The 23,617-nt window shown below is 37.0% G+C and overlaps 1 protein-coding gene across 1 annotated transcript; it reads right to left on the bottom strand.

Moving 5' to 3' along the window:
• Positions 1-1,814: 1,814 nt before the first annotated feature.
• Positions 1,815-21,006, bottom strand: MOB1A (MOB kinase activator 1A). The gene is made up of 6 exons (XM_079940060.1): positions 20,754-21,006; positions 17,361-17,527; positions 12,590-12,683; positions 10,988-11,121; positions 6,715-6,878; positions 1,815-5,595 (listed from the first exon to the last, which is right to left on the bottom strand). The coding sequence occupies exons 1-6, from the start codon at positions 20,765-20,767 to the stop codon at positions 5,518-5,520; spliced, it is 651 nt and encodes a 216-aa protein (XP_079796186.1). The 5' UTR covers positions 20,768-21,006; the 3' UTR covers positions 1,815-5,517.
• Between the last annotated feature and the right edge of the window lie 2,611 nt (positions 21,007-23,617).

Below are 23,617 nucleotides of genomic sequence, written 5' to 3'. Positions count from 1 at the left end.
TTAGTCTCTAGAAATGGGTCTATCCCTTCTGCATTTACTCTTTTTGCCCTGAACTTGAGATTCTCTCCTCTTCACTTGTATCAGTCCATGATCACTCCCAGCTTTCATACTTATATCTGAGCTAACTGCAGAAAATTCCTTAAGTAGGATCTATTTGGATATATCTTTTTTTTTTACCTCATTGGGATGATTTTTTAATTGCAGTCATTTTATTTTACAGTCTCCTAGCACTCTTGAGTACACAGAACTTTTACAAATGCAAGCCAGAGAAGGAGATCCACCTCACTATGTATTCAAAGTCTGAGCTTTTGTGACATAGTCTAAAAAACACTGAAAAATTCCTAACATACCTCTCAACTGTCACCCCTTCAACAGATTGCTGTAAGGATTAAATGAGATAAACCTGCTAGAAGTCTCCCCTAAAACAGGTAGATTCCTCTAAGGAAGTGATATTCAAAATGCTGGTCAGCCACAAGACGAAGAGTTTGGTCAGAATCTGAATCAATAATCTACTTCCTTCAGTTAGCAAATCTGCTATAAAAAAATGTCAGCTGAGCTAAACAGTATACTCACATTTCACTATAATGTAAGTATACTTACATTATAGTGAAAACTCATCTTTTCACAGAACAGGAGCAAAAAGTTCACAGAACAGCAGCCTGTCCAAGCTTTTGGACCATCCAGGATTGTTCAACAATTTGCTATGAACTCTGAACCCCAAGTAAAATCCAGAAACTTTTTCCTAGCCCCTCTTGCAGCCAGAAGAGAGCTATGTGACCTAGGATCTGCCAATGGGAGCCACCATTTAAGCTTTTGATTAGGAAGAGACACGAAAGGAAGGAGGTGCTAGGTAAAATCCTTTATTCTGGTCAAGGCAGATGCATCTAGCTTTGGGGAGGAGGTAAGGCTCACTGACATCTAGTGGTCAGCAACAACAATGCAGGCTACAGTGTCCAAAACTACCTCAACAGCACTGGGGTATTTGCTAAAGAAGGCTCAAAGCATGGTTTGGACACTGTTTCTGGCTGTGCAGCTTCAAAGCCAGACTCTGGCTCTCCCAAATATTATTCGAGTTCTTCTACTCATTTATAAAGTTTAAAATAGCTTTCAAACTTAGCCATTAGACACCTTCACAAACTTAACACTTTTGCAACAGATTTTAAGTTTACTGAAATATAACCATCAAAAAAGAAAGTCCAAATTTTGATTACTAGCTTACCCATACCTTTATACAAAATGAGTGTTAACCCATATTATTTAGCCACATTCGTTAAGTTTTCATTAACTCTACTCAAAAAAAGGTCGGAACAATTCTAGCAATGATATTTTGAATGGACCTAAAATTAGGTATCTGTCATTTGAAACTCTAAAAATAATACTTCTCCTACAATAATGAAAAATGTGTTTGATGTGGGGAGGGGTGTCTTATGGATAAGCCGAGTACTAAATTTCAAGGTCAGAAAATTAGTAAGTCTAGTCTTTCCTCTTCCCTTTTCTCAATCTCACAACCAGGAATGTACAAAAAAGGTCAAGAGCTTGGTTAGCATGGTAAGAAGGAGACAACTTATTTTTTGTCTGGGACAGGTTTTAGCCACTGCATCCAGAGGCACAGTCTGTTCCTTGGGGGTGGGCCTGCTATTACAAGATGTTTAGTTCATTTAGGAACTTCCCTTTCTTCTAAGAGTTAAGAAAACATTTTTGCTACTAAATGATAAGCAAAGGTAACCTTCCACAGAACCTGCAAAAATCTCAAGTTTCACATTTAAATAGAAAAAAGTGTGTTGAGACATACTTTCATCAGTCCTTCCTTTCTTTCAATATATTTTATTCTGATGAAGTTACAAAAGTAGATACAAAATATATTTTTTTAAAAGTACAGTTAACTGACTTAGAAAAATAGATAAAGCCCCTAAAGGTTTAAAAATACAAAATAAATTTTCATGTAAAGAACATTTAAAAATATTTTAGATGATAACCAAGACTAACTTAAACTATTTTAAATGTAGACCAAACATAGAATGTTGTTCTATAATAAATCTATAGCACACTGGTAATCCATTTGGATTTACAGAATACTTGTTTGGAAAAGAACCTGATAATGAGAGAAAACCCAAGTGAATTTCAATGCAGTTGCTTCAATAAAATTACTGCTATCACAGGTAATATCAATAGCATCCCCCAAAGCCCTTTACAGTCTGAAATATCAAAATCTAATGCAAAACAAAGGAACACTGAGGAACTACTTATCTTCCCTCTTTGCCAGAATTGTACAATAGTAAAAAACCAAATCCAGTTACTGAACTGATATTAGGAGGAAATAATGTCCCTGTTGAAGCTGCTTAGTTTGGTGTACCAGCTGGTATTTTCAGGCCAGAATTCTAGACAGGAGAGACAGCCTCATACAACCAGGCAAGGGTAACAACAGCATCATGACTGGAGTTGCTTAGAAACAAATTTCTAGGACTTATACTCTTCAGTAATGATTTATTTATGCTTATAAGGTGATGATGTTATGTTTAGAAGCTTCTCCACTTCTAATGTGACCTCACTGCTCAGAGAGAAGGCCAAGAGTATAATCAAGAAACCTCAACAATATTTGAAAAATTAAAATCACCACCAGAATTGTTCCTCTTGCATTACTAGAAAAACCTTCCTCTTGCTGTTATCAATGTAATCATGAATACAGATGTGCATTTCTCAAGCAGCTACATGAGCTAGGGATCTACAAGTCTAAGATGAAAGGAAATACTTTGTTAGCTGGCAGCTCACTAAAAATCACTTTATTCACAGTTTGGAGAATAAAGGATACATCTGGCTGTCAATACAAAAACTGTAGTACAAGGAAGTTGCACTATTTAAACAAAAACCTGCACTAAAATCATGGGTTGGACAGTACTTGCTAAATTATGCAGTTAATCCTATGGTGCTTTAATTTCCAGGCCTTTAAAAAAAACTTTCCAGGCCAGAAGTTTTTTTTAAAGGCCTGGAAATTAAAGCACCATAGGATTAACTGCATAATTTAGCAAGTACTGTCCAACCCATGATTTTAGTCAGGTGTGAAGGGCAGTGATCAGACACTGAGAGATGACTTCTGATTAGGAGGAGCCAGGCGAATGAGTGTTACTCAGGGAGATAAATCAAGATTGAGAGGAGTGAAAGAGAGACTGATTTCTTCCAACTTTAATCAAAGGTTGGCCCTCCAGCCAAGTCAGAAAGGTGTCATCCTCTCCCTATTCTCTCCCCTTCCTCCAACTCTCCTGTTCTCAACTCCCTGGCCTTGTATGTAAACAAATAATGTTAACACCAATGTTTAGATGCATTGTTGGTTAAGCCAGATTAGCTTGGGAACCTAGTAATGCTTTTATTTTTTTTTAAAAAAAAGGACATTCTGAATTACCTGAATTCCCAAATTACCAACAAATTTTAAAATTTATGTCCCATTATTAAGCTGCCTCTGCTACTGTCCTAAATGTGGCCATCTTTAGTTAGTTTTTGGGCTGAGTCATGAAGAGAGGGAGGATTTCTACCACTGAAAATAAATGGAGAAAAGTGAGAATCCTTTTGTTTGATGATATGTGAAATATTAGAAATGATGAAAGTACAATCCTAGGTGAGAAATATTTCATTCCTTGCATACTTAAAGCCAACAATGTTCAAAGTCAAGAGTCAGTAACATTCTAGGTGGCATGTAAAAACCGTCTTTCTTGTTTGGAAATGATCAACATAAACATACAGAATGTGTGACAGGGACTTTGGATATTCTTAAAACATGGATTATGGAATGTTTCATAGAGGGCTTTTCTCTTTTTTTTCATAAGGGATTTTTCTACTCTTTATTTCCCAAAACAACGATGTACGGTTTCAGCCTAAATCAGATAAAATGTTTTGTTTCCTTTAAAATTCTACATATATTTAAGAATTTATTGAAATTGGATTATTACAAAAATGGAGTTTCTAAGCAATTCTTTTCTTTACATTCTAGTGGAATAATAAAAATAAAACCCTATCAAATTTAACCTTAACCAAAGGTATCAAGATGGAAGATGGTGAGTACTTTGCAAAAAAAAAATCATAGCTCTGAAACGAAGAACATTGATGAAATTAAAGTGTTGCCAGTCTGGCAAGTCTTTAGTAATATGTGTGCCTCATTACATTTTAAACAGTCTAAATCTTAGAAACCTAAAGAAAATTAGATCTTTTCTTCCTTAAAGATTCTTTTTATCCCAATAGAAATAGAATAATTTCAAGTTTTAATACAGAAACAAAACAGAATAAAATCCCAATCCATCCTTTGACTATTAACAGATGAAGTTTTCTTTTTTTTTTTTTAACTTATCCCATTTTGTCTCCTTTAAACATATTACCCCCCCTCGCCCAACACACACACACATTAAAGAACAGGCAGCACATCAAACTTTTAGCTGGGTTATAAAATGTGTACACCTTCAAGGTTTTTTATTGTGGTTTTCCTTACGTTTTATCCTTATTGGGATAAGGTTCGTGCATTTCTACACTACACTTAACTAAGTCTCAAGTCACAATAAAAACGTATAAAAGTAGTTTCTTTTTAAAGGAAAACTCAAAATAAAATAGTCAAGTACTCTGAGTACTTTCTTCCATTCTCCTATCCAAATTTTAAGGCCTCTGAAACAAACATGAATGAAAATAATGGTTTATGAGACCCAAATTTGTCATAATTTTTTGGAAGTTTTTCTTTTCTCAGCCAAAACCTACATATTAAATTAATCTGAATGAAGCATTTCAAAATAAAAATCTGCAAGACGATCCTTAGATGCCTTAAAAAAATTATTTGATACACACACACTAAAAATTTAGATAGGTTTATGTGAATAAAATCCCAAATAAAGATTAAAAAATAAAGTCCTTTTAGAAATGACTTTGGTTACTCCCATACCACATGTCATATGATGATTTAAACTGCAATCATGGATTTTGAAAAAATATACATATATATAATCTTACCTATAAAAACACTAGCATACAAACTTCAAACTACAAGGTTATCCAAAGTGACACAAATGTTCTAAATCTTAAGGAAAGTTTAGAACACCTCTTCTATTTGTAAAATAAAAGCAGAATAAAACTGATCTGTGATTGCATTATTAGGAAATTTGTTCTGGAAACCTGTTAATAAATTATTGGAAATTCTTAATATCCATCGTGCTGTCACCTGAAACAGAGTCGATCATCTTCTTCAGTAAAAGAGTAAGTAAACTAATAAACTACAGGTTAGTCCTCACATTCTACAACCAAGTATGGCTCTATGGCAGTAACAGCAGTGGTAACACAGTGCCTCAGATTCAGCTGTGTCCTGAATTTCTCACTCTGAAGGTATTAGGCCAACCTACCTTTGGGACAATTTTATCAGTAGACACAGACAATAGGTGTCTTTTTATCTTGTTTTCTTAAAGTTTGTATCACTAGTCTATAACAGAAAGCAACGAGATAGCTCTAGCAGTAGATGAAGCAAGAGGGTAACTGTTCTAGAAGAAAAATTTATCTGTCTTTCGATCCAAGCTTCTCAATTAATTCCTGAAGAGGTGCCAACTCACGCCTATCAATCAGATTAAACTCCTAAAATAAAGAAGAAAAATAAAATTTAAAAACAGATCTAAAATTAAAACTCTATAAATGTCATTGAGAAGGGCTTCCCAACCCTAGCTTTCTGAAATCCAAAAGAATGATGAAATAATCTCTATGAACATTTTAAAATGGGGTCATTTTTACTCCCTATTTTAAAATACAGGGGACTTAATAAGTAAGCAACCGTACATATTAGCATGATCCTGTGTAAAATCAAAATCGTAAAATGTTTGCATTTACACAGAAATTATCTGAAAACTATACACTGAACCATTGATAGTGGCCTCATCTGGGGCAGCAGACCTTTTACTTTCGTATATCTATATCTACACTCTATCTATGCCATGCAATAATCTCAGAAGGAAAACAAAGAAGAGAGCACAGTACATTCTCCTTTGTGTGGTACATAGAATTGTGACATACAATATCTACTATAAAACTACCTGCTTTCCCTCCAAAATATCTAGAGAGACATATTTATATTTTACATATAGAATTATATATCTCGAAAGTTAGGCTAACGAGTCCCTATTCTTTGATATCTTTTTCAAACAGTGTGAATTATTTTGACTTTAAAAAGTTCTAATTCCAACTAAGGGCCCATAAGGAAATAGACCACACCTCTGAAGAGGGTGGTTCTTTTTGAAGTTTCTAGCTGCTGGCTTTGTAAGATTTGGCCTGAAGTGGACTTCTGGAAACTTAACCCAAGATAGTAGCTAATGAGTTCTTCCAAAAGTTTCTCTTTTAGGCATAGACATCTCATGAAACAACCCAACCATAGATGTTTTCCCATGGCATCCCTTTACCCAGCGGTGGCGATGGAACAGGAGGGGATGGACAAGCTTTCTTGAGTGTTTGGTGCTTCTTGTCATATCTTAACCAGAGACCTGGGGCAGGTCTCTCCAGAGGCAAAAGGTCCAAAATGGGGGTAATGGTTTCTATGCTGCTACGCACATCAAAGAAATAAACATGGAAAAGGGAACAAAACACGAGAACCCTGCATGCTTAGCTCTACATCTATAAATAAGACTCTAAAAATTACTCTATATAAACTACCAATCCGGATATGTCCAGGTCAAAGGACACAAAAGTCAACGCAGTTCAACTTACCTGAACAAAGAAAATAAAGTGCTTAAAGGAGGTGTTGAGGTGGGCCTCCTCCTGCAGCTGCATCACAGAATCAAAGTGCTGGTGATAAATATGGGCATAAACCCTGAACAGACGCTTTAGAATGGTCTTTGCCACAGACATAAAGTTTTTAGGAAATGGGACACCTGTAATATAGGTATGTATCAATCAGTCTTTTATCAATTCAAGAAAAATAGCAGAAAAGTTTAGATGCTGAAATGAGCAACTCCAATACACAAATTCACAAATACAAGCCTATTTCCATTTTTTTTAAAAGGCAAGGGAAACCCCCCCCAAACCTAAGTATATGAGGTATCCTCACATACCACACTTTTCCTGACTGCCTCAGAATAGTAGACACAGGTATCAAGTTATGCAAGATGATGAGGAATCAAAAACAATTTTAGTTGTTTAATACAGGAGAGTTTCTTCCTAAAATTAAATGCAACCAGTTTTTTCTTCTTTTTGGCTGCACGTCGTGGCATGTTGGGATCTTAGTTCCCCAACCAGGGATTGAACCCACGCCCCCTGCACTGGAAGCACGGAGTCTTAACCACTGGACCACAAGGAAAGTCCTGGAGAATAAGTATTTTTGACTATAAATAGAAAATTTTTACTTTTTGCAATTTTTAACTCTAAAAAAATTTTTTTACACAAACACATACACACTCAACCAGGACTGGAAACTCTCCCGAGCAAAAAAAAAAAAGAAAGGCACACTTTGAGTCATTATTATCTACTGTCTACAAATAGAAAGTATTTCCTCGGGGCTTCCCTGGTGGCGCAGTGGTTTAGAGTCCGCCTGCCGATGCAGGGGACACGGGTTCGTGCCCCGGTCCAGGAAGATCCCACATGCCGCGGAGCAGCTGGGCCCGTGAGCCATGGCCGCTGAGCCTGCGCGTCTGGAGCCTGTGCTCCGCAACGGGAGAGGCCACGACAGTGAGAGGCCCGCGTACCGCAAAAAAAAAAAAAAAAAAAAAAAAAAAAAAAAGGTATTTCCTCTTCTGAAGTACTCTGAAAAGCCAGTTTTCCTTCTTAAACTAGGAGTCCTCAACTTTTTATTTAATTTTTTAAAGTGCTATTTTCATTTTCCTATAGTCTAAGAAGGGGAATAATACTTTCTGTAAAGGGGAGGAATGGCACCTCCCTAGTTTTCAAAGAATATAAACACCTCCTTAGAAAAGAACTGGGAGAGGACTTAGTCATCTCTCTCCAAGCACTGCAGGTGGGGATGTGACTGGTTGCATTCCTGAGAATTTTGGTTGACAAGACCAATGTTTCTTAGAAAACAGGGACAGGAGAAAGACAATACAACTGGCACTGTGTGTAGCTAACAAACACATAAGAAGGCATCTGCTTCCAAAATAACCTAGATTAGTTGGCCTTAAAGGTCTGTTCCACTACACTACTCTTGAACATATTGTTTTCTCTAATCTTTCAGAAAACAAAGGCTGTCACTTTCTCCTTCCCTGCATTTTGTATTCTTTATTTCTCATCCAGTCCTTAATAGCTTGAAATTTAGTATAGTTTGCTCTTGTTAGCTGATGTGTGTGTGTGTGTGTGTGTGTGTGTGTGTGTGTCCCCACCCCCCACCCTTAGTCTTGGTAACAACTTGCCTTTTCACACATTATTCTGGGGCTTATGGACATGTTTTTTCTGGACTTGGTCTTATATTCATGTACTGAAAAGATGGATTTAAGTCAAATCCTTTTTCTCTCAGAATTCGCAAATGGGCCCCATGCTATTAAAAAGAACATTAAGAATTTTAAAAAAAGAATTAAAAAAAAACAAAGAAAAAAACATTAATAAGTTGGATATATTTGTTTAAAAATGAATAATAGACAGTTTTGTCTAATAAGAATAAATAATTAGCATAAGTAAGCTATGGATAATAGCCTAATGAAGGGGGAAAGAATTCCAGAACATTAGGATAAAATACTGAAGAATTGGGAAGCCGAGGAAAGAGAATAATGACAAAAGTATTCTTTACCTCCATAAGAGGGAGACTTTAATAAAGAAATATACAAGTGATTTGTTTTAATCTAAGCAGCACTTTCCAAGCTGAATTTAACATTCAGGCACACCCTATACACAATAAAGGATCTATGAGAAAGGAAACAAAAGGTTTTATAGAAAGGAAAAGTTGACCAAAAACAAACAGACCAAACAACATGATATAAATTTTTCTCCTGAAAGAGCCTCTGATTAGACTTCAAAAAGGAATCTGCTATGTTCTGAATGTTTGTGTCTCCCTCAAAATCATGTTGAAATTCTAATCCCCTAGATGATGGTACTAAGAGGTGGGGCCTTTGGGGGTGATTAGGTCATAGGGCATCTGCCCTCATCAATAGGATTAGTGCCCTTATAAGAAAAAACTCAACAAAGATGATTTCCCTCTCTGCCATGTGCGGATACAACAAAAACACTGCTTTTTGCTATCTGTAAACCAGGAAGAGGACTTATGACAGAACCTGACCATGCTGGCTCCTGATCTTGGACTTGCAGACTTCAGAACTGTGAGAAATACATCTCTATTGCTTATAAGCCCTCCAGTCTCCAGTATTTTTTGTTATAACAGCCCGAACAGACAAGACAGAATCCAACAATATGTTGTTCATAAGATACCCTTATACTGAAAGTGACAAGGACCAATCACATCCATGAATACCAATGCCAAAATCTTAATCAAAATAGCAGAAATAAAAAAAAATACTCTTGCAGCGGAACATTAAAAAAAAATGGAGAAAACCTTATGATCAACAACAGATACTAGAAGAGTATCTGATAAAACCCTATAACCAACTTGATTTTTAAAAATTCACATACCTCTAACCAAAAGCAAGATTCCTACTTAATGCTGAAATACTAGAAGCACTCACATAAAAGTATACAAGAAAAGGATGTTTGCCATCATCACCATTAATCAGTACTGCTCTGGAAGTACTAGTTATTGCAATTAGATAAGAGTTACACAAGCAGTATATTTATCAGAAAAGAAGAGGTGAAATTAATATTATCTTAGTATGATGTAACTATATACTTTAAAAACTCAAGAAAACCAATCCAAAAGAAACAATCAGAATAGTTTTCCTATATACTAAACAATAACCAGTTAGAAACCAGATTATCAATAAAAACATTAAGTGCCTAGGAATAAACTTAAGAAACCTGAAGGACTAGCATAAAGTAAAATACAGAATCTTACACGAGGAAATAAGAAATAATTAAAAGACATGAATAAATGAATATGAATTGTTCTTGGATAGGAAGACTCAGTATTGTCAAGAGAACGAGAATCCCTACATTAATCTACAAATTGAATGAAATCATAATAAAAATCTCAGTTTTTATTTTTTTACCTTGCAAAATGTTTCTAAATTCTTTGGAAGAACAAATTTTCCAGAATAGCTGTAACTATTCTGAAAAAGAAGAGCAAGGAAGAGAGACTAGCCCTACAAGATGTTCAAAGATACATAGCCATGGTAATTAAAACAGTGTGGCATTTCTAAAACAATAGATAAAGAGATTAAAAGACTCCAAGATATATGTCAATTTGGTGTACACATATGATAATGAGGGGATAAAAGACACATGTATTCGATAAATGGTACTGGACAAACTAGCATTTATAGTTGGAAAAAAGTAAAGGGAGCACTGAGAAAAAATTCCTGACAGAACAAAGATTAAAATAAAATGCAAAAACAAAACCACAAAAGTACTAAATAAAAGCATGGACAAATATTTTATAATCTGTAAGTAGGAAAATCCCTTCTAATCATTGTATTAAAATCCAGACATCATAAAGGGAAAGATTAATAGGTCAAAATAAGAACATTATACATAGAAAAAAACCTCATAAACAAGACAATACGGCAACCCAGGGAAAAAATACACACAACATGCATGACAAAGAGCTAATAACCTTAACATAAAGAAATAGAAAAAGGATATAAACAGAAAACACACAAGGATCAATAAACCAAAAAATGCTCAATGTTATTGATATTTTTTAGAATGTATATTATACTAGAAATTTATTTACCCATATTAGAAAAGATGAAAAACTGAGTAACAACTAGTACTGATGAAGAAACACAGGCAGACACAAACATGGCTAGAAGGAGTATACATTCACAAACTTTTTGGAGAGGAATTTGGCAGTCTTTATTACATTTTTTTATAGTAACAGAGCATTAAAAAGACAATAACACACTTATCTTTTAAAAAGCAAATTAGTTCTACAACATTAACTCACCAATTTTAGAAGGAAAAAGAGTTTCATCATCAAGTTGATCCTGAACCCAAGTCATCAAATAGTCAATGTATTTTGGTGCAGAACATTTGATTGGCTTTTTAATATTAGTACCATCTGCCCAATGATATTCATATCTGGAGAGAAAAAAGTTTTAGTGATAAAGTTTTCAAAAACATGTTGCAACTTGTAATCAAAGTAGGTTCACAGTTTGTCAACAGAAGTTATATATATAGTACTACAGTATAGTATAGTATATATTTTTAGTAAATTACCTAAAGTTCTACTGAAGATTACTTGAGAGTTCCCTGTAGAAGTACAGTTGACGCTTGAACAATGTGGGTTTGAACCACACAAGGTCCACTTACAAACAGGTATTTTTCAATAGTAAATACTACAAGATCCACGGTTGGTTGAATCTGTAGATGTAGAGAACCATGGATACGGATATTCTCTTTCCTCGGCTTCCCAATTACACTGTATTCTGAAATGTGATGGTAATAAATGGAAAAGAAAAGGAAGCCAGTGTGGCAGCTGGCTGTGCCAGAATCTGTTTTACAACACAGCCCTGAGAAAAACAAAGGAACTGCATTCCTGTCTGTTAGACAGAGGGTGCTGAGGACTGGGTAAGGTGCTGATGGATCCACCACATTCTGAGCTTGTTGGCCATTAAGTAATCATCAACAGAGCCAAGATTATAAAACCCTGTTTCTTGGAGAGGGTTTTAAAGAAACAATCTTAGGCATGCGTCTTTTTCTACCTCACCTTTGCTGAGCTAGAATGATTAATAAGACTTAATCAAAACTTCACTGTGTGAAGCATTTAAGCCAAAGATAGTTTGAGGAATAAAACTTAACACTTCACAAAATAAAAAAACATCTCTCCTAAAATAACATAATAAAAATAGGACTCAAATTCATTGGGGCCCTTCCTTTTTTTCCTTTACATCTATAGCAAATTCAGAAAGGACTATTTTTTCCCAAGAGGTAAATATCCTGCTACCATCTGTCATCACATAAAATCAATCATTTGTTATAGGAAAAAAGGCCGGAAGGACACACTAAAATGTTAATTCCATCACATCTTAACTTTATGGGTGATAAAGAGTTCCATCTCTTTCTCAACATTTCTAGAAATTTATGATAGTCAAAAAAATTTTAATCTAGCATTTTTAAGCCAGATAACTAAAGCAGCACAATTTGGAGGTAACTAACAGTAAAAAGCACAACAACAAAAAAATCAAATATTAAAGGGTCAACTAAAAACTATTCCAAGAAATTAATTTAAAATCCAGAAACAGAACCATAAATATTAATAAAATTGAAAAAAATAACGTTTGTAAAAGCAAGATAAATCTAACTCAAATTTCTTTACTTTCAATCCTACTACTGAATATTCATACTTAATATAATGCAATTACAAAAAATCAAAATACTGGGTACCACATACCGAACTATTTAATAACTAAAAGCTTATAGGTAAACTTTTTGTTTTCACAAGCAAATGGGTAAGAAAAACAAATCTTCATTATTTAATTTATATCAATTGGTGATTAGCTTTATTTGGTAATAATTCAAATACCTATATAATAGCCAGTATATGTACCTTGGACCTGCAGACATGACTGGACAGCTTGCTTCAGTGCAGAATTCTGTGATAGTTCCATATAACATGTTGATCTGGTTGAAGAAATCCACAGCTGGAAAGATAATAGCAAAACTGTGTTAAAATGTCTGTGTAAACACAACAAAACATCAGACCTCTCAGTCGGAGGATTCAGCCAAGAATCCTCAGGAGATTCAACAATCCAGGGGCACATAAATTCTCTTTCTAAGTTGTTACACCTAAGTAAAGTTAACTTTTAATATACATTAACTTTTAATATACTAAGCTTTTAAACAGCCTGTAAGCAGGAAAATAAAATATTAGGGATAATTCTAACGTAATGGTGATTATTACATTAGAATATACAATTTGATCATATACAAGCAAATGAAAAAATCCATAGCTTCTTACCAATCTGGACCAGACAATATCATTTGTGTTGGGAAAGAGAAAAAAATCGTTGCAGAATATACTGGGAGGGAGGTGTATCAGCTGTGTCGGGCATTTAAAAAATCTAGTTCATCATAAAAAATTGAGACCTAGTGCATATTGAGGACATAAAAAAGACAGGAGATAATGCCCCTTCCCCTAGAGTCTCCAGCTAACAAAAGGGACAAAATTAAAAGAGAGGAGTAATACAACATATAAGAAGATAGCATACAAAGGCCAACAATAAGTGCTAGAAGAGTTCAGAGAAAAGGCAACATCTCGAGGAGCTGAGATAGTCAAGGAGTACTTCCTAAAGGAGCTTCAGCTAGATCTGGAAGAAAACAGAAGAGGAAGGGGGTAAGAAATGAACTTAACTGAGTGAAACATATTACTCTGTGCAAAGAGAACCACATAAGCCTTGGCAAGCTTTTTAAAAAGTGTCTTAGTTCCCCATCTAAAAGACTACCTAAAAAATCAACTAGGGCTTTTCCAAGTTTCTTAGAAAACAAATCAATATTCCACCATGTCAAAAGGAATTTTATACAAAACTCCCTCACTTATAAACCTTCCTCTTAAATTAGTCATGTTTCTAAGAAAGTAATACTTAGGCATTCAATTCATTCAAAACAAAGAGTGTGCCCAGATGGTGTGCTGGTTTATTGATCTGTTCTCAAAATACGGTCCAGAGATCCCCTGTTTCAGAGGGGAATCTGTGAGGTCAGAAACATTGTAATTGCTCTGAATTTTCACTCTCTCTCAGGAGGCACAGTGGAGTTGTCCAGAGGCTCCATAATGTATGACATCACAACAGACTGAATGCAGAAGCAGATATGAGAATCCAGCCAACCTCCTATTAAGTCAGACATTAAATAAGATTTGCAAACCTGTAAAACAATGCCACACTTCTCACTAAAATTTATTTTGGAAAATAGTCATTTTTCATAAAAATATATTTATGTTAACATGTATTTTAAAATAAGTATTTAAACTTGCTCAGTTTTAATTTCTAACACAGTATCACTAAATATAACCCACATAATTAAAAGCCCTTTAAGGTTCTCAATAATTTTTAAGAGAATAAAGGGATCCTGGAACCAAAAGGTTTGAGAACAGTTGATTAGAGCATTAAGTCTCAAAGAAAAATTGAAAGCTGAAGGTCAACAGATGCCTTCAGAATAAAAGATGATATACAGATGGCCAACAGACACATGAAAAGATGCTCAACATTGCTAATTATTAGAGAAATGCGTATCAAAACTACAATGAGGTACCACCTCACACCAGTCAGAATGGCCATCATTAAAAAGTCAACAAATAACAAATGCTGGAGAGGATGTGGAGAAAAGGGAACCCTCCTACACCGTTGGTGGGAATGTACCAATAAATTGGTGCAGGCACTGTGGAAAACAGTATGGAGGTTCCTCAGAAAACTAAAAATAGAGTTACCACATGATCCAGCAATCCCACTCCTGGGCGTATATCTGGACAAAACTATAATTCAAAAACATACATGCACCCCTATGTTCATAGCAGCACTATTCACAATAGCCAAGACATCGAAACAACTTAAATGTCCATCAACAGATGAATGGATAAAGATGTGGTACATATATACAATGGAATATTACTCAGCCATAAAAAAAAGAACGAAATATGGGACTTCCCTGGCGGTCCAGTGGTTGAGACTCCACACTCTCAATGCAGGGGGCATGGGTTCAATTCCTGGTCAGGGAACTGAGATCCCACATGCCTCACAGTGCAGCCAAAAAAAAAGAGAACAAAATAATGCCATTTGGACCTAGAGATTATAATGCTAAGTGAAGTAAATCAGAAAAAGAAAGACGAATACCATATGACATCACTTATATGTGGAATCTAAAATATGACACAGGGGCTTCCCTGGTGGTGCAATGGTTAAGAATCCACCTGCCCAGTGCAGCAGACATGGGTTCGATCCCTGGTCCAGGAAGATTCCACGTGCCGCGGAGCAACTAAGCCCATGAGCCACAGCTACTGAGCCTGCGCTCTAGAGCCCACGAACCACAACTACTGAGCCCACGTGCCACAACTAATGAAGCCCCCACGCCTAGAGCCTGTGCTTTGCAACAAGAGAAGCCACCAGGATGAGAAGCCCTCACACCACATGTAGAGCAGCCCCCGCTCACTGCAACTAGAGAAAGCCCACACACAGCAACCGAATACCCAATGCAACCAAAAATAAATAATTAAAATCAATAAATTTTAAAAATAATAAAAATTTAAAAATAAAATAAAATATGACACAAATGAATCTATTTATGAATCAGAAACAGAATCATGGACATAGAGAACAGACTGGTGGTTGCCAAGGGGGAAGGGGTTGGGGGAGGGATGGAGTGGGGGGGCTGCGGTTAGCAGATGTAAGCTTTTATATATAGAATGGACAAACAAGGTCCTACTGTATAGCACAGAGAACTATATTCAATATCCTATGGTAAACCATAATGAAAAAGAACATAAAAAAAAGATGTATGTATATGTATAACTGAATCACTTTGCTGTATAGCAGTAATTAACACAACACTGTAAATCAACTGTACTTCAATTTAAGAGAAATCAAAAAAAAGAATGAAAGATAATAATTTGAATAAGGTTACAAAAAAGGGGTCTTTTCTGAATAGATAATATGTCACATGGTTCACATGCCAAAAGATAGATAAAAATATACAGTGAAAAATCTAAGTTCCAACCACTCCAACTTCCCCCCTACACACAGGTAACTACTATACTAATTTTTTCTGTGTCGTGCCCCCTAAGTTTCTTTATCCCATCTAACACAAAAGATAACACATTACATAGTTCTACACCTGATTTTTTTTCTCTTAGTAATATGAATAATGGCTTTTTAATGAGTTGAGAAAAATAAAATTTTTCTTAATGTGGCTACTAGAAAATTTTAAATTCCATTTGTAGCTCACAATGTATTTATTTCTATTGGACCACACTGACCAAGGCAATGATTATCAACAGTTGAATACCACATAAAAAGACAACTAGACACTATGGAAATATCTACACTGTTGGAAGTATATACCACCACCTACGAAGTAGTGTTAAACAAAATCAAACCTGAATCTGATCAAAGCTCCACATCTGTTCTAACATGGTAGCCACTAGACACACAGGGCAATTTACGTTAAAATGAAGTTAAATTTAAAATTCACTTCCAGTCACAGTAGCCACATTTCAAGTGCTAAATGGCCACAGTGAAGATATACAACATTTGCCTAATCACAGAAAGTTCTCTTGGACAGTGCTGCTCTAGATTTAACATTTACAGGAAATAAAAGAACAAGATAATGGACGCCTTGGGGATGTTATCAGCAAAACTCATTCTGTAGAAAACAAACTGGTTTCTTCAACAACAACAAAAAGAGCAAGGAAAAATAACTGCAATGATGGGCAACCTGTGAATTAAGAGATTCAAGAAACATATGTACAGGGCTTCCCTGGTGGCGCAGTGGTTGAGAGTCCGCCTGCCGACGCAGGGGACACGGGTTCGTGCCCCGGTCCGGGAAGATCCCACATGCCGCGGAGCGGCTGGGCCCGTGAGCCATGGCCGCTGGGCCTGCGCGTCCGGAGCCTGTGCTCCGCAACGGGAGAGGCCACAACAGTGAGAGGCCTGCGTACGGCAAAAAAAAAAAAAAAAAAAAAAATTTAAAGATTCCTGGAACAACTAAAATTCCTAATAGACTTAAACCCTATCATCCAGAACTGATCTCATCTCAGAAATGATAGACACTAATATTCAAACCTCTAGCCTCAGCATATCCTTCCATGTCATGCCCTTACTTCTTGAATTCAGAGTGACTTTCAGCTCATGGGTCCCTCTGTTTTCTCCCAATCTCTCAATTTTCTTCTGACTACTCCTAACTCACAATAATCAAGTGACTGACCATAACAACTGCACTTGACTTTTCTGTATACACAGGCAGATGAAAGCTGCTGGGAGTGGGGGCACAACTATGAAGATGGATTCCTACAAAGTCATGTCCACCACAGGTAGAATCTTTGTATTTATCAATCTTTCATTTGACCTTACTCAGCAATTCAGACCATTCTCCTCAGAGATAACCCCAAAGTACTTTTCATTTCTCCTCAGGTCTCTCTCTATTTAACCACACAAGCTACAATCAGGTACACTCTGAAGAGAACACACTTTGGATGTATTTGCACTTACATGTTTCTTTACAGATAATCTGTTTTACTAAGACAGCTACATCCATAAGAAAGTTCATTAACAAAAAGATTTTAGCAAAATCTTCTTATAAACCAGTAAAGTTGAAAGTTATTAAGAACTTACTGTTAACCGCAATCCATTCATTGAGGTCCTCTCCCTCTGGCAACATAACAGCTTGTCTCAGATTCCCACTTCCTAGAGTTGCTTCTGCATGTTTTAAGAGTTCATACTGATGAGATCCTTCAGGGATATTCTTCTTTGGTTTGAATGTTTTAGAAGAGCGGCTACTACTGTTAGGTTAAAAGTAAAAGTACATCAATTTTTAGGACCGGAAGCAGAATGACAATTTTAGGCATATAAATTGTTTTGAAATTTAAAAATATTCCCTGAAAAGTGCCAAGATGGGGGGTAGGGGAGGAGAGAATAAACACAATAAAAGAAAGAGTTATATTTTTTCCCCTACATAGAAACAGGATTAGCAGCACAATTTCACACAGAAGGCAATTTTGCTATGCCTCATGAAGCAGTCTGGTGTAACAGAAAGGGCACCTTAACCAAAAGAAGAAAAAACCTGGATTCTAGTTCTTGATCTGCCACTAACTCTGTGACTGCCTGAGAAACCTAACCTCCTTTGGCCTCAATTTTCACCTAATAGTGCTGTGAGGGTGTTAGCTTTAAGGTTCGTATAGCTCAAAAATCCAGTTTTCTGTATCAAAATATTTGTGATGCCATCAAAGCAAACCAGAGAAGTAGCACTAACATTTTAGAGTTTATAGCACAGAAAATAAATGAGACAACTGGTTTTGGGGGGGGAAAAACAAGTTTTTATTCCTAACTCACACCATTCATAAGGAAGGTCTTCCTAACATGACACAAAGCCCAGAAAAAATGGACAGCTTTCTAACGGTAACAATTAAAACTTCAGTAATTCAGAACAAGGAGACAAGTAGCCAAAAAAAGTACTTGCAACATATATTAAAAATATTAACTAAATTATAAAGGGCTTTTATAATCTGTTAAGAAAAAGGCAAAGAATGCTTTAGAAAAATGGGCTAAGGAGATGAATACACAATTCAGAAAGAAAAACAGAATGACAAATGAACATATGAAAAGCTGTTCAATTAAAATTAGATTTATTTTTCCTTAACCTGTCAGAAATCAGAACAATTACATTAAGTGTGGGATAGGGTAGAGCGAAATTAGTACTTTAATTCACTAATGGTCAAAGTGCATTAACATTTTAAGAGGGCAACACGGCAATATCTATTAACACTGAAATGCTTCTCAATCCATCCCTTCTACTTCTAGGTGTCTCTCCTCGATATGGATAAGGATGTGTTTCCCAAGATTATTTTTAATAGCGAAAAACCTGGAAATGATCCTAGAGCTTACTGGTAGAGGAATGAATAACTATGATACATCTATATCATGGAATACCATACAGTAGTTAAGAATAACAAGATAGAGGTACTTGTATTCACACCGATAGATCTCAATACATGCTTAAACATATTACAGAATGAAATGTACAGCAGAAGCCCATTTTGTAAATGCATAGAAAGTGTCACCCATCAAACTGATCGTGGTGATTACTTCTAGGAAGGGGAAGGGAATAAAACTGAGGACTTTCACTTTACCTGGGTAATTTGAATTTTAAATAAGACTGATTATGAAGTAAAAAGGAGTTATGAAAACAATAAAAATCAAATATGGAAAGTTTGTGTTTAACATGATAAAGAGCTAAAGTTAATAAGGAAGTACTAAATTAGAGGGAATGGCCCTTTCAATAGAAACAAGCTGTGAATGACAGGTAGCTAAATATTTTCCGTACTTAGCAAGAAATGATGTCTCAAGGTTCAGTAAGATCTTCATCTAAATTAAGACTTTCGTGCTTCAAATGGCACCATCAAGACAGTGAAAAGAATCCACAAAGTAGGAGAAAATATTGCAAATCATAGATGTGATAAGGGACTTGTATCCAGGATAAAGAATTTTTACAACTTAAAACCAAAAAGACAACCCCATTTAAAAAATGGTCAAAGGATCTGAATAGACATTACTCCAAAGAAGATACACAAATGGCCAATAAGCACGCAAAAAGATGCTCAACATCATTAGTCATTAAGGAAATGCCAATTAAAATCACAATGAGATACCATTTCACGTCCACTTAGGATGGCTATAATCAAAAATGCAATTAACAAGTGCTAGGGAGGGTGTGGGGAAATTGAAACTCATACAGTGCTGATGGGAAGGCAAAATGGTGCAGTGCTTTGAAGAAGTCTGGCAGTTCCTCAAAAGGTTAAACATAGTTACCATATAACCAGGCAATTCCCAAGAGAAAGGAACACACACGTACATCCAAGTTTATAGCAGTATTATTCATAATAACCAAAAGCAGAAACTCAAATGTCCATCAACAAAACAAAGTTTAAAAGAAATAAAGAGCCTCACATTTAGGTCCAAAAAGCAAATAAGAACTGTGCATCCACAAAACAGAAAAAAAGACTGGGGGGTGGGGGGAGGGTAGTGGTGGTTTCTAGTAATATGGAAATTTGCAATTAAAATATAAATCATAGAGATTTTTAAAATGCTAATCATACTCTGAAGACTATACGCTTAAAAAAATAATCCAAAGGAGGGGAAAAGCGATTTAGACTAAGATAGTCTCAGTAGTCCTATTTTATAATAGCAAAATACTAGAAAGAATCCAAACTTCTCACAATAAGAAACGGGGTAAACTCTGGTTATGAAACACTATTTTAGATGTCAAGTATGTGGGTGATGCCCATAACTGAAAATGGATTATTTATTCGCTCATACAATACATATTTAAGCAACATGCTAGGTAAAGAGAGCCACCTGAGAAAAATAAGGTGCTAGAGCAATGCTTCTCAAACCTTAATGCGATTAAGAATCATCAGAGAATTTACAAACTTTCCCATTGAAGGCTCCTTTGGGCCCAGACGTTATCTCTAAAATAGGATTCTACTGAGTTAAAAAGAAGTTAGTTAATTATACAAATTCACAAAGTGGGCTGAATCAGAATCGGATGCAAGGCCCGCAGCTTAACTTCAGCGGCACTCCCACATTTTCCTGGGGCTGCATTTTTCCGCGGGGGTAATTTAATACTGACGATAATAAAGCTGGACGTACGGTGGAGTAAAAATCTAAGTCAGCATGCATCGTTACTAAAAGGCTCGAGACTCAAGACAAATTGAGACCCCCCAGATCGTCCCTCTGCCCTCAGGTGCCCTCGGGCGGAAAAGTCTGGAGGCACTACCGGCCTCAGGGCCTTTCTACTCCCCAACCTTCTCGCTCCGCTTCCTTTGCCTCGACCTTCATCTCCCTCTGCTTCTGCCCACATCCAAGCCTCCCCCGTGACCCAGAGCGTGGGCAAAGCAAGCGCCGGGCACCCGACCCCGGCCCCGGGGACCCGCCCTCGCCTCAGGCGTCCGTCCGCCCCTCCCGGGCCTCGGCCCTCAGTCCTGGAGCCCTCGACCGGGCCACACTCACAAGAGGAAGCTCATCTTCTATCCTCGGAGGGGAGGGGAGGGGCCGCTGGCCCCTGCCGCGGACAGGATTCGGAGCCGGCGCGGGACCAAGGGGGAGCTGAAGGTCCTCAGCCAGCGGACAGCGGAAGCCCGCGCCGCCGCTGCTCCGGGCCGGGATCGAGCTGGGGCAAGCAGGTGAAAGCAACTGCACCCGCCTCTCCCCCCTCCCCCACCTTACAGACCCAAAATGCGGAACCAGCAAAATCTCGCGAGCTAAGGCTTCGTTCTGCTCCTCCCCGCTGAGAGGGTCTCGAGAGGCCGCTTTTCGCACCGCCCGCTCCTCCGCCTCAGCCAATCAGCAGCCTCTAGGCCGGGACTTCCGCTGCCGGAGGCGTGGTGGAATTGCGGTCTTCGGACTGGAAGAGCGGCTGAGCCTGTGCTTGGTTGGAATTGTAGCTAATGTCTTGCGTGTTCCATCTCACTAGGTGTCAAGGGGTCTCTGTGAGGGCAAAAATTTTTTTAATTTTTTTTTTTTCCGCCGTGCTGTGCTACTTGCGGAATCTTAGTTCCCCAACAAGGGATGGAATCCAGGCCCACGGCAGTGAAATGGCCGAGTCTTAACCACTGGCCGACAAGGGAATTACCCAAATTTTTTTTAAATTTTAATTTGATTTTTAAGTTGAGCTCTAACTCTAACTCACGTAGCATAAAATTCACCCTTTTAAAAAGTACTCTCCTGTGTTTGTGTGTATGTGTGTGTGTGTTCAGAGTTGTGCAACAATAGCCATTATCTGATTCTAGAACATTTTTTTCCATCACCCCAAAAAGAAACCGGTACCCATTAGCAGACCCCATGCCTCCCTCCTCCCAACACCTAGCAACAACTAGTGTACCTTCTTTTTATATGAATTTGCCTAATCTGGATATTTCATGTTAAATGGAACCACACAATATGTAGTGTTTTGTGTCTGGCTTCTTATGTTTTTCAGATTCATCCATGTTGTAGCATGTATCAGTACTTCCTTCTTTTTTATGGATGAACACTACTCCATTGTATGAATATACCATGTTTTGTTTATCCATTCATCTGTTGATGGACATTTGGGTTGTTTCCACTTTGGGCTGTTATGAATACTGTTGCTACGAACATTCCTGTACTGGTTTTTGTGTGGATGAATGTGTTCTTTTCTTTTGGGTATATGCCTAGGAGTGGCTGGGTCATATGGTAACTATATGTTTAAACTTTGGGGTAATTGACAGATTGTTTTCCTAATTGGCTGCACCATTTTACATTCCCACTGGCCAATATCTGAGGGTTCTGATATCTCCACATCCTTGATAGCATTTGCTATTATGTATTTTTCTGATTATAGCCATCCTAGTGGGTGTGAACTGGTATCTCTTGATTCTGATTTGCATTTCCCTGTTGGCTGATGTTGAGAATCTTTTCATGTGCTTATTGGCCTTTGAAACAAATACATTTTAATCTTCCTTTAAGTTACCTCAGGCCCCCAAAAGACCATCTGAAAAAGGGTCCTGGTCCAATAACAGTCTTCATCCACTATCTCCACAACATTACCATTTCTTTTGTTCCTCAACACCAGTCAGTCCACATTCTGCAGGGTGCCTGCCCTCCCACAGAAAATTCTCTCACCAGGCTCTCCAGTGTCAGTTTCCAAATCCCACAGGCATTTTTCAGTCACTATCTTACTTGCCATTTAGTTCTATCTGGCCCATCCCACTAGACTCCTGATTTGATCACTGATTTTATTTTTCAAGAACCTCTTTGTCCCTCCCTGTGATCTGGCTTCTATAGGGTACAAGCAGGGCACAGAGAAGGGGAAACCATGGCCAGATATGTTGATAATAGTTTACTTTAGCCAGGCCCACACTGTTCATCTTTCCATCAGAACTATCTTACGTTTTCTTCCCCACTAGACTGTGAATTCCTTTGGGGGCAAAACATAACTTGTTTATTTGTCATCGCCAGTGCTCAGCACAGTGCCTAGCACCCAATAAATGCTCAATGAATGAAGGGTGATATAGACTGGAATTCCCAGACTAACAGAGGAGACTGACACAGGAATAAACAGTAATTAGTGCGGTATTACCAGTACTGATAAGATGAAAGGTAGAGGAATTCTAGGCTTTTTATGACTTGGCCTTTAGTTTTCTAGTTTTCTAGCTTCATTGCTTAAGGTGGTTTTCCACCCAAACAACTTCTTGCTGTTTCTCCAATAAGTCCTGGGCCTCTTTGAGTCCATGCTCCTGTGCTTGCAGTTCTTTTTGCCTGGAATGCCTCAACATCCACATCTTACCTTGTCCTTCAAGATCCAGCAGGAAATCCTCTTTCCTACCTCTGAACTCTTGTAGCCCTGTATCTATTGATATATCTTTCTTGTAATATAATTATAGTTGAAGTTAAAGAGTAGTATTTGCATATTTAACAGCTGTTTTGTTAGGTGGTAGGACTTTGAGAGTTTATGTTCTTTTCTATTTTTCTGTCTAATTCCAATTTTTCTCTCAAAGCAAATACTAATATTAATTTCTTTCTTTCTTTTTGAAAAGAGAAGCAAGATAGAATAGTGACTAAAAAGCTCATATTTTGGAGGTGACTATTTGTATTTGGACCCTGCCAGTGCTACTTAATAACCATATAACGTTGAGTATTTTCATAACTTTTTGCCTCAGTTTTCTCATTTGTAAAATGCGGGCAATCTCTTAGGGTTGTGAGGATTAAATAAGGTATAGAACTCCCTTAGACAGTTCTAGAACATATATTTACTCAATCAACGTTTGCTATTTAAAAAGGAGGACATTTTGACATGTTTTATTACCTTGGTTGGATGACCAGCCTCTTGAAAGCAAATCCCTGACTTAACTTAT

Source organism: Stenella coeruleoalba (assembly GCF_951394435.1).
Source record: "Stenella coeruleoalba genome assembly, chromosome: 13".
NCBI lineage: Eukaryota > Metazoa > Chordata > Mammalia > Artiodactyla > Delphinidae > Stenella > Stenella coeruleoalba.
The sequence above is the reverse complement of the archived record's forward strand: the minus strand, read 5'-3'. Positions and strand labels throughout refer to the sequence as shown.

Bases quoted from the DNA above. Each gene is read 5' to 3' on its own strand.
- MOB1A (XM_079940060.1), bottom strand. The intron at 12,684-17,360 runs GTAAGTTCTTAA...TTATCTTTCCAG, and splicing joins TGAATGGATTGCGGTTAACA to CTGTGGATTTCTTCAACCAG. The intron at 5,596-6,714 runs GTAAGTTGAACT...TCTTTATTTTAG, and splicing joins ACTTTATTTTCTTTGTTCAG to GAGTTTAATCTGATTGATAG.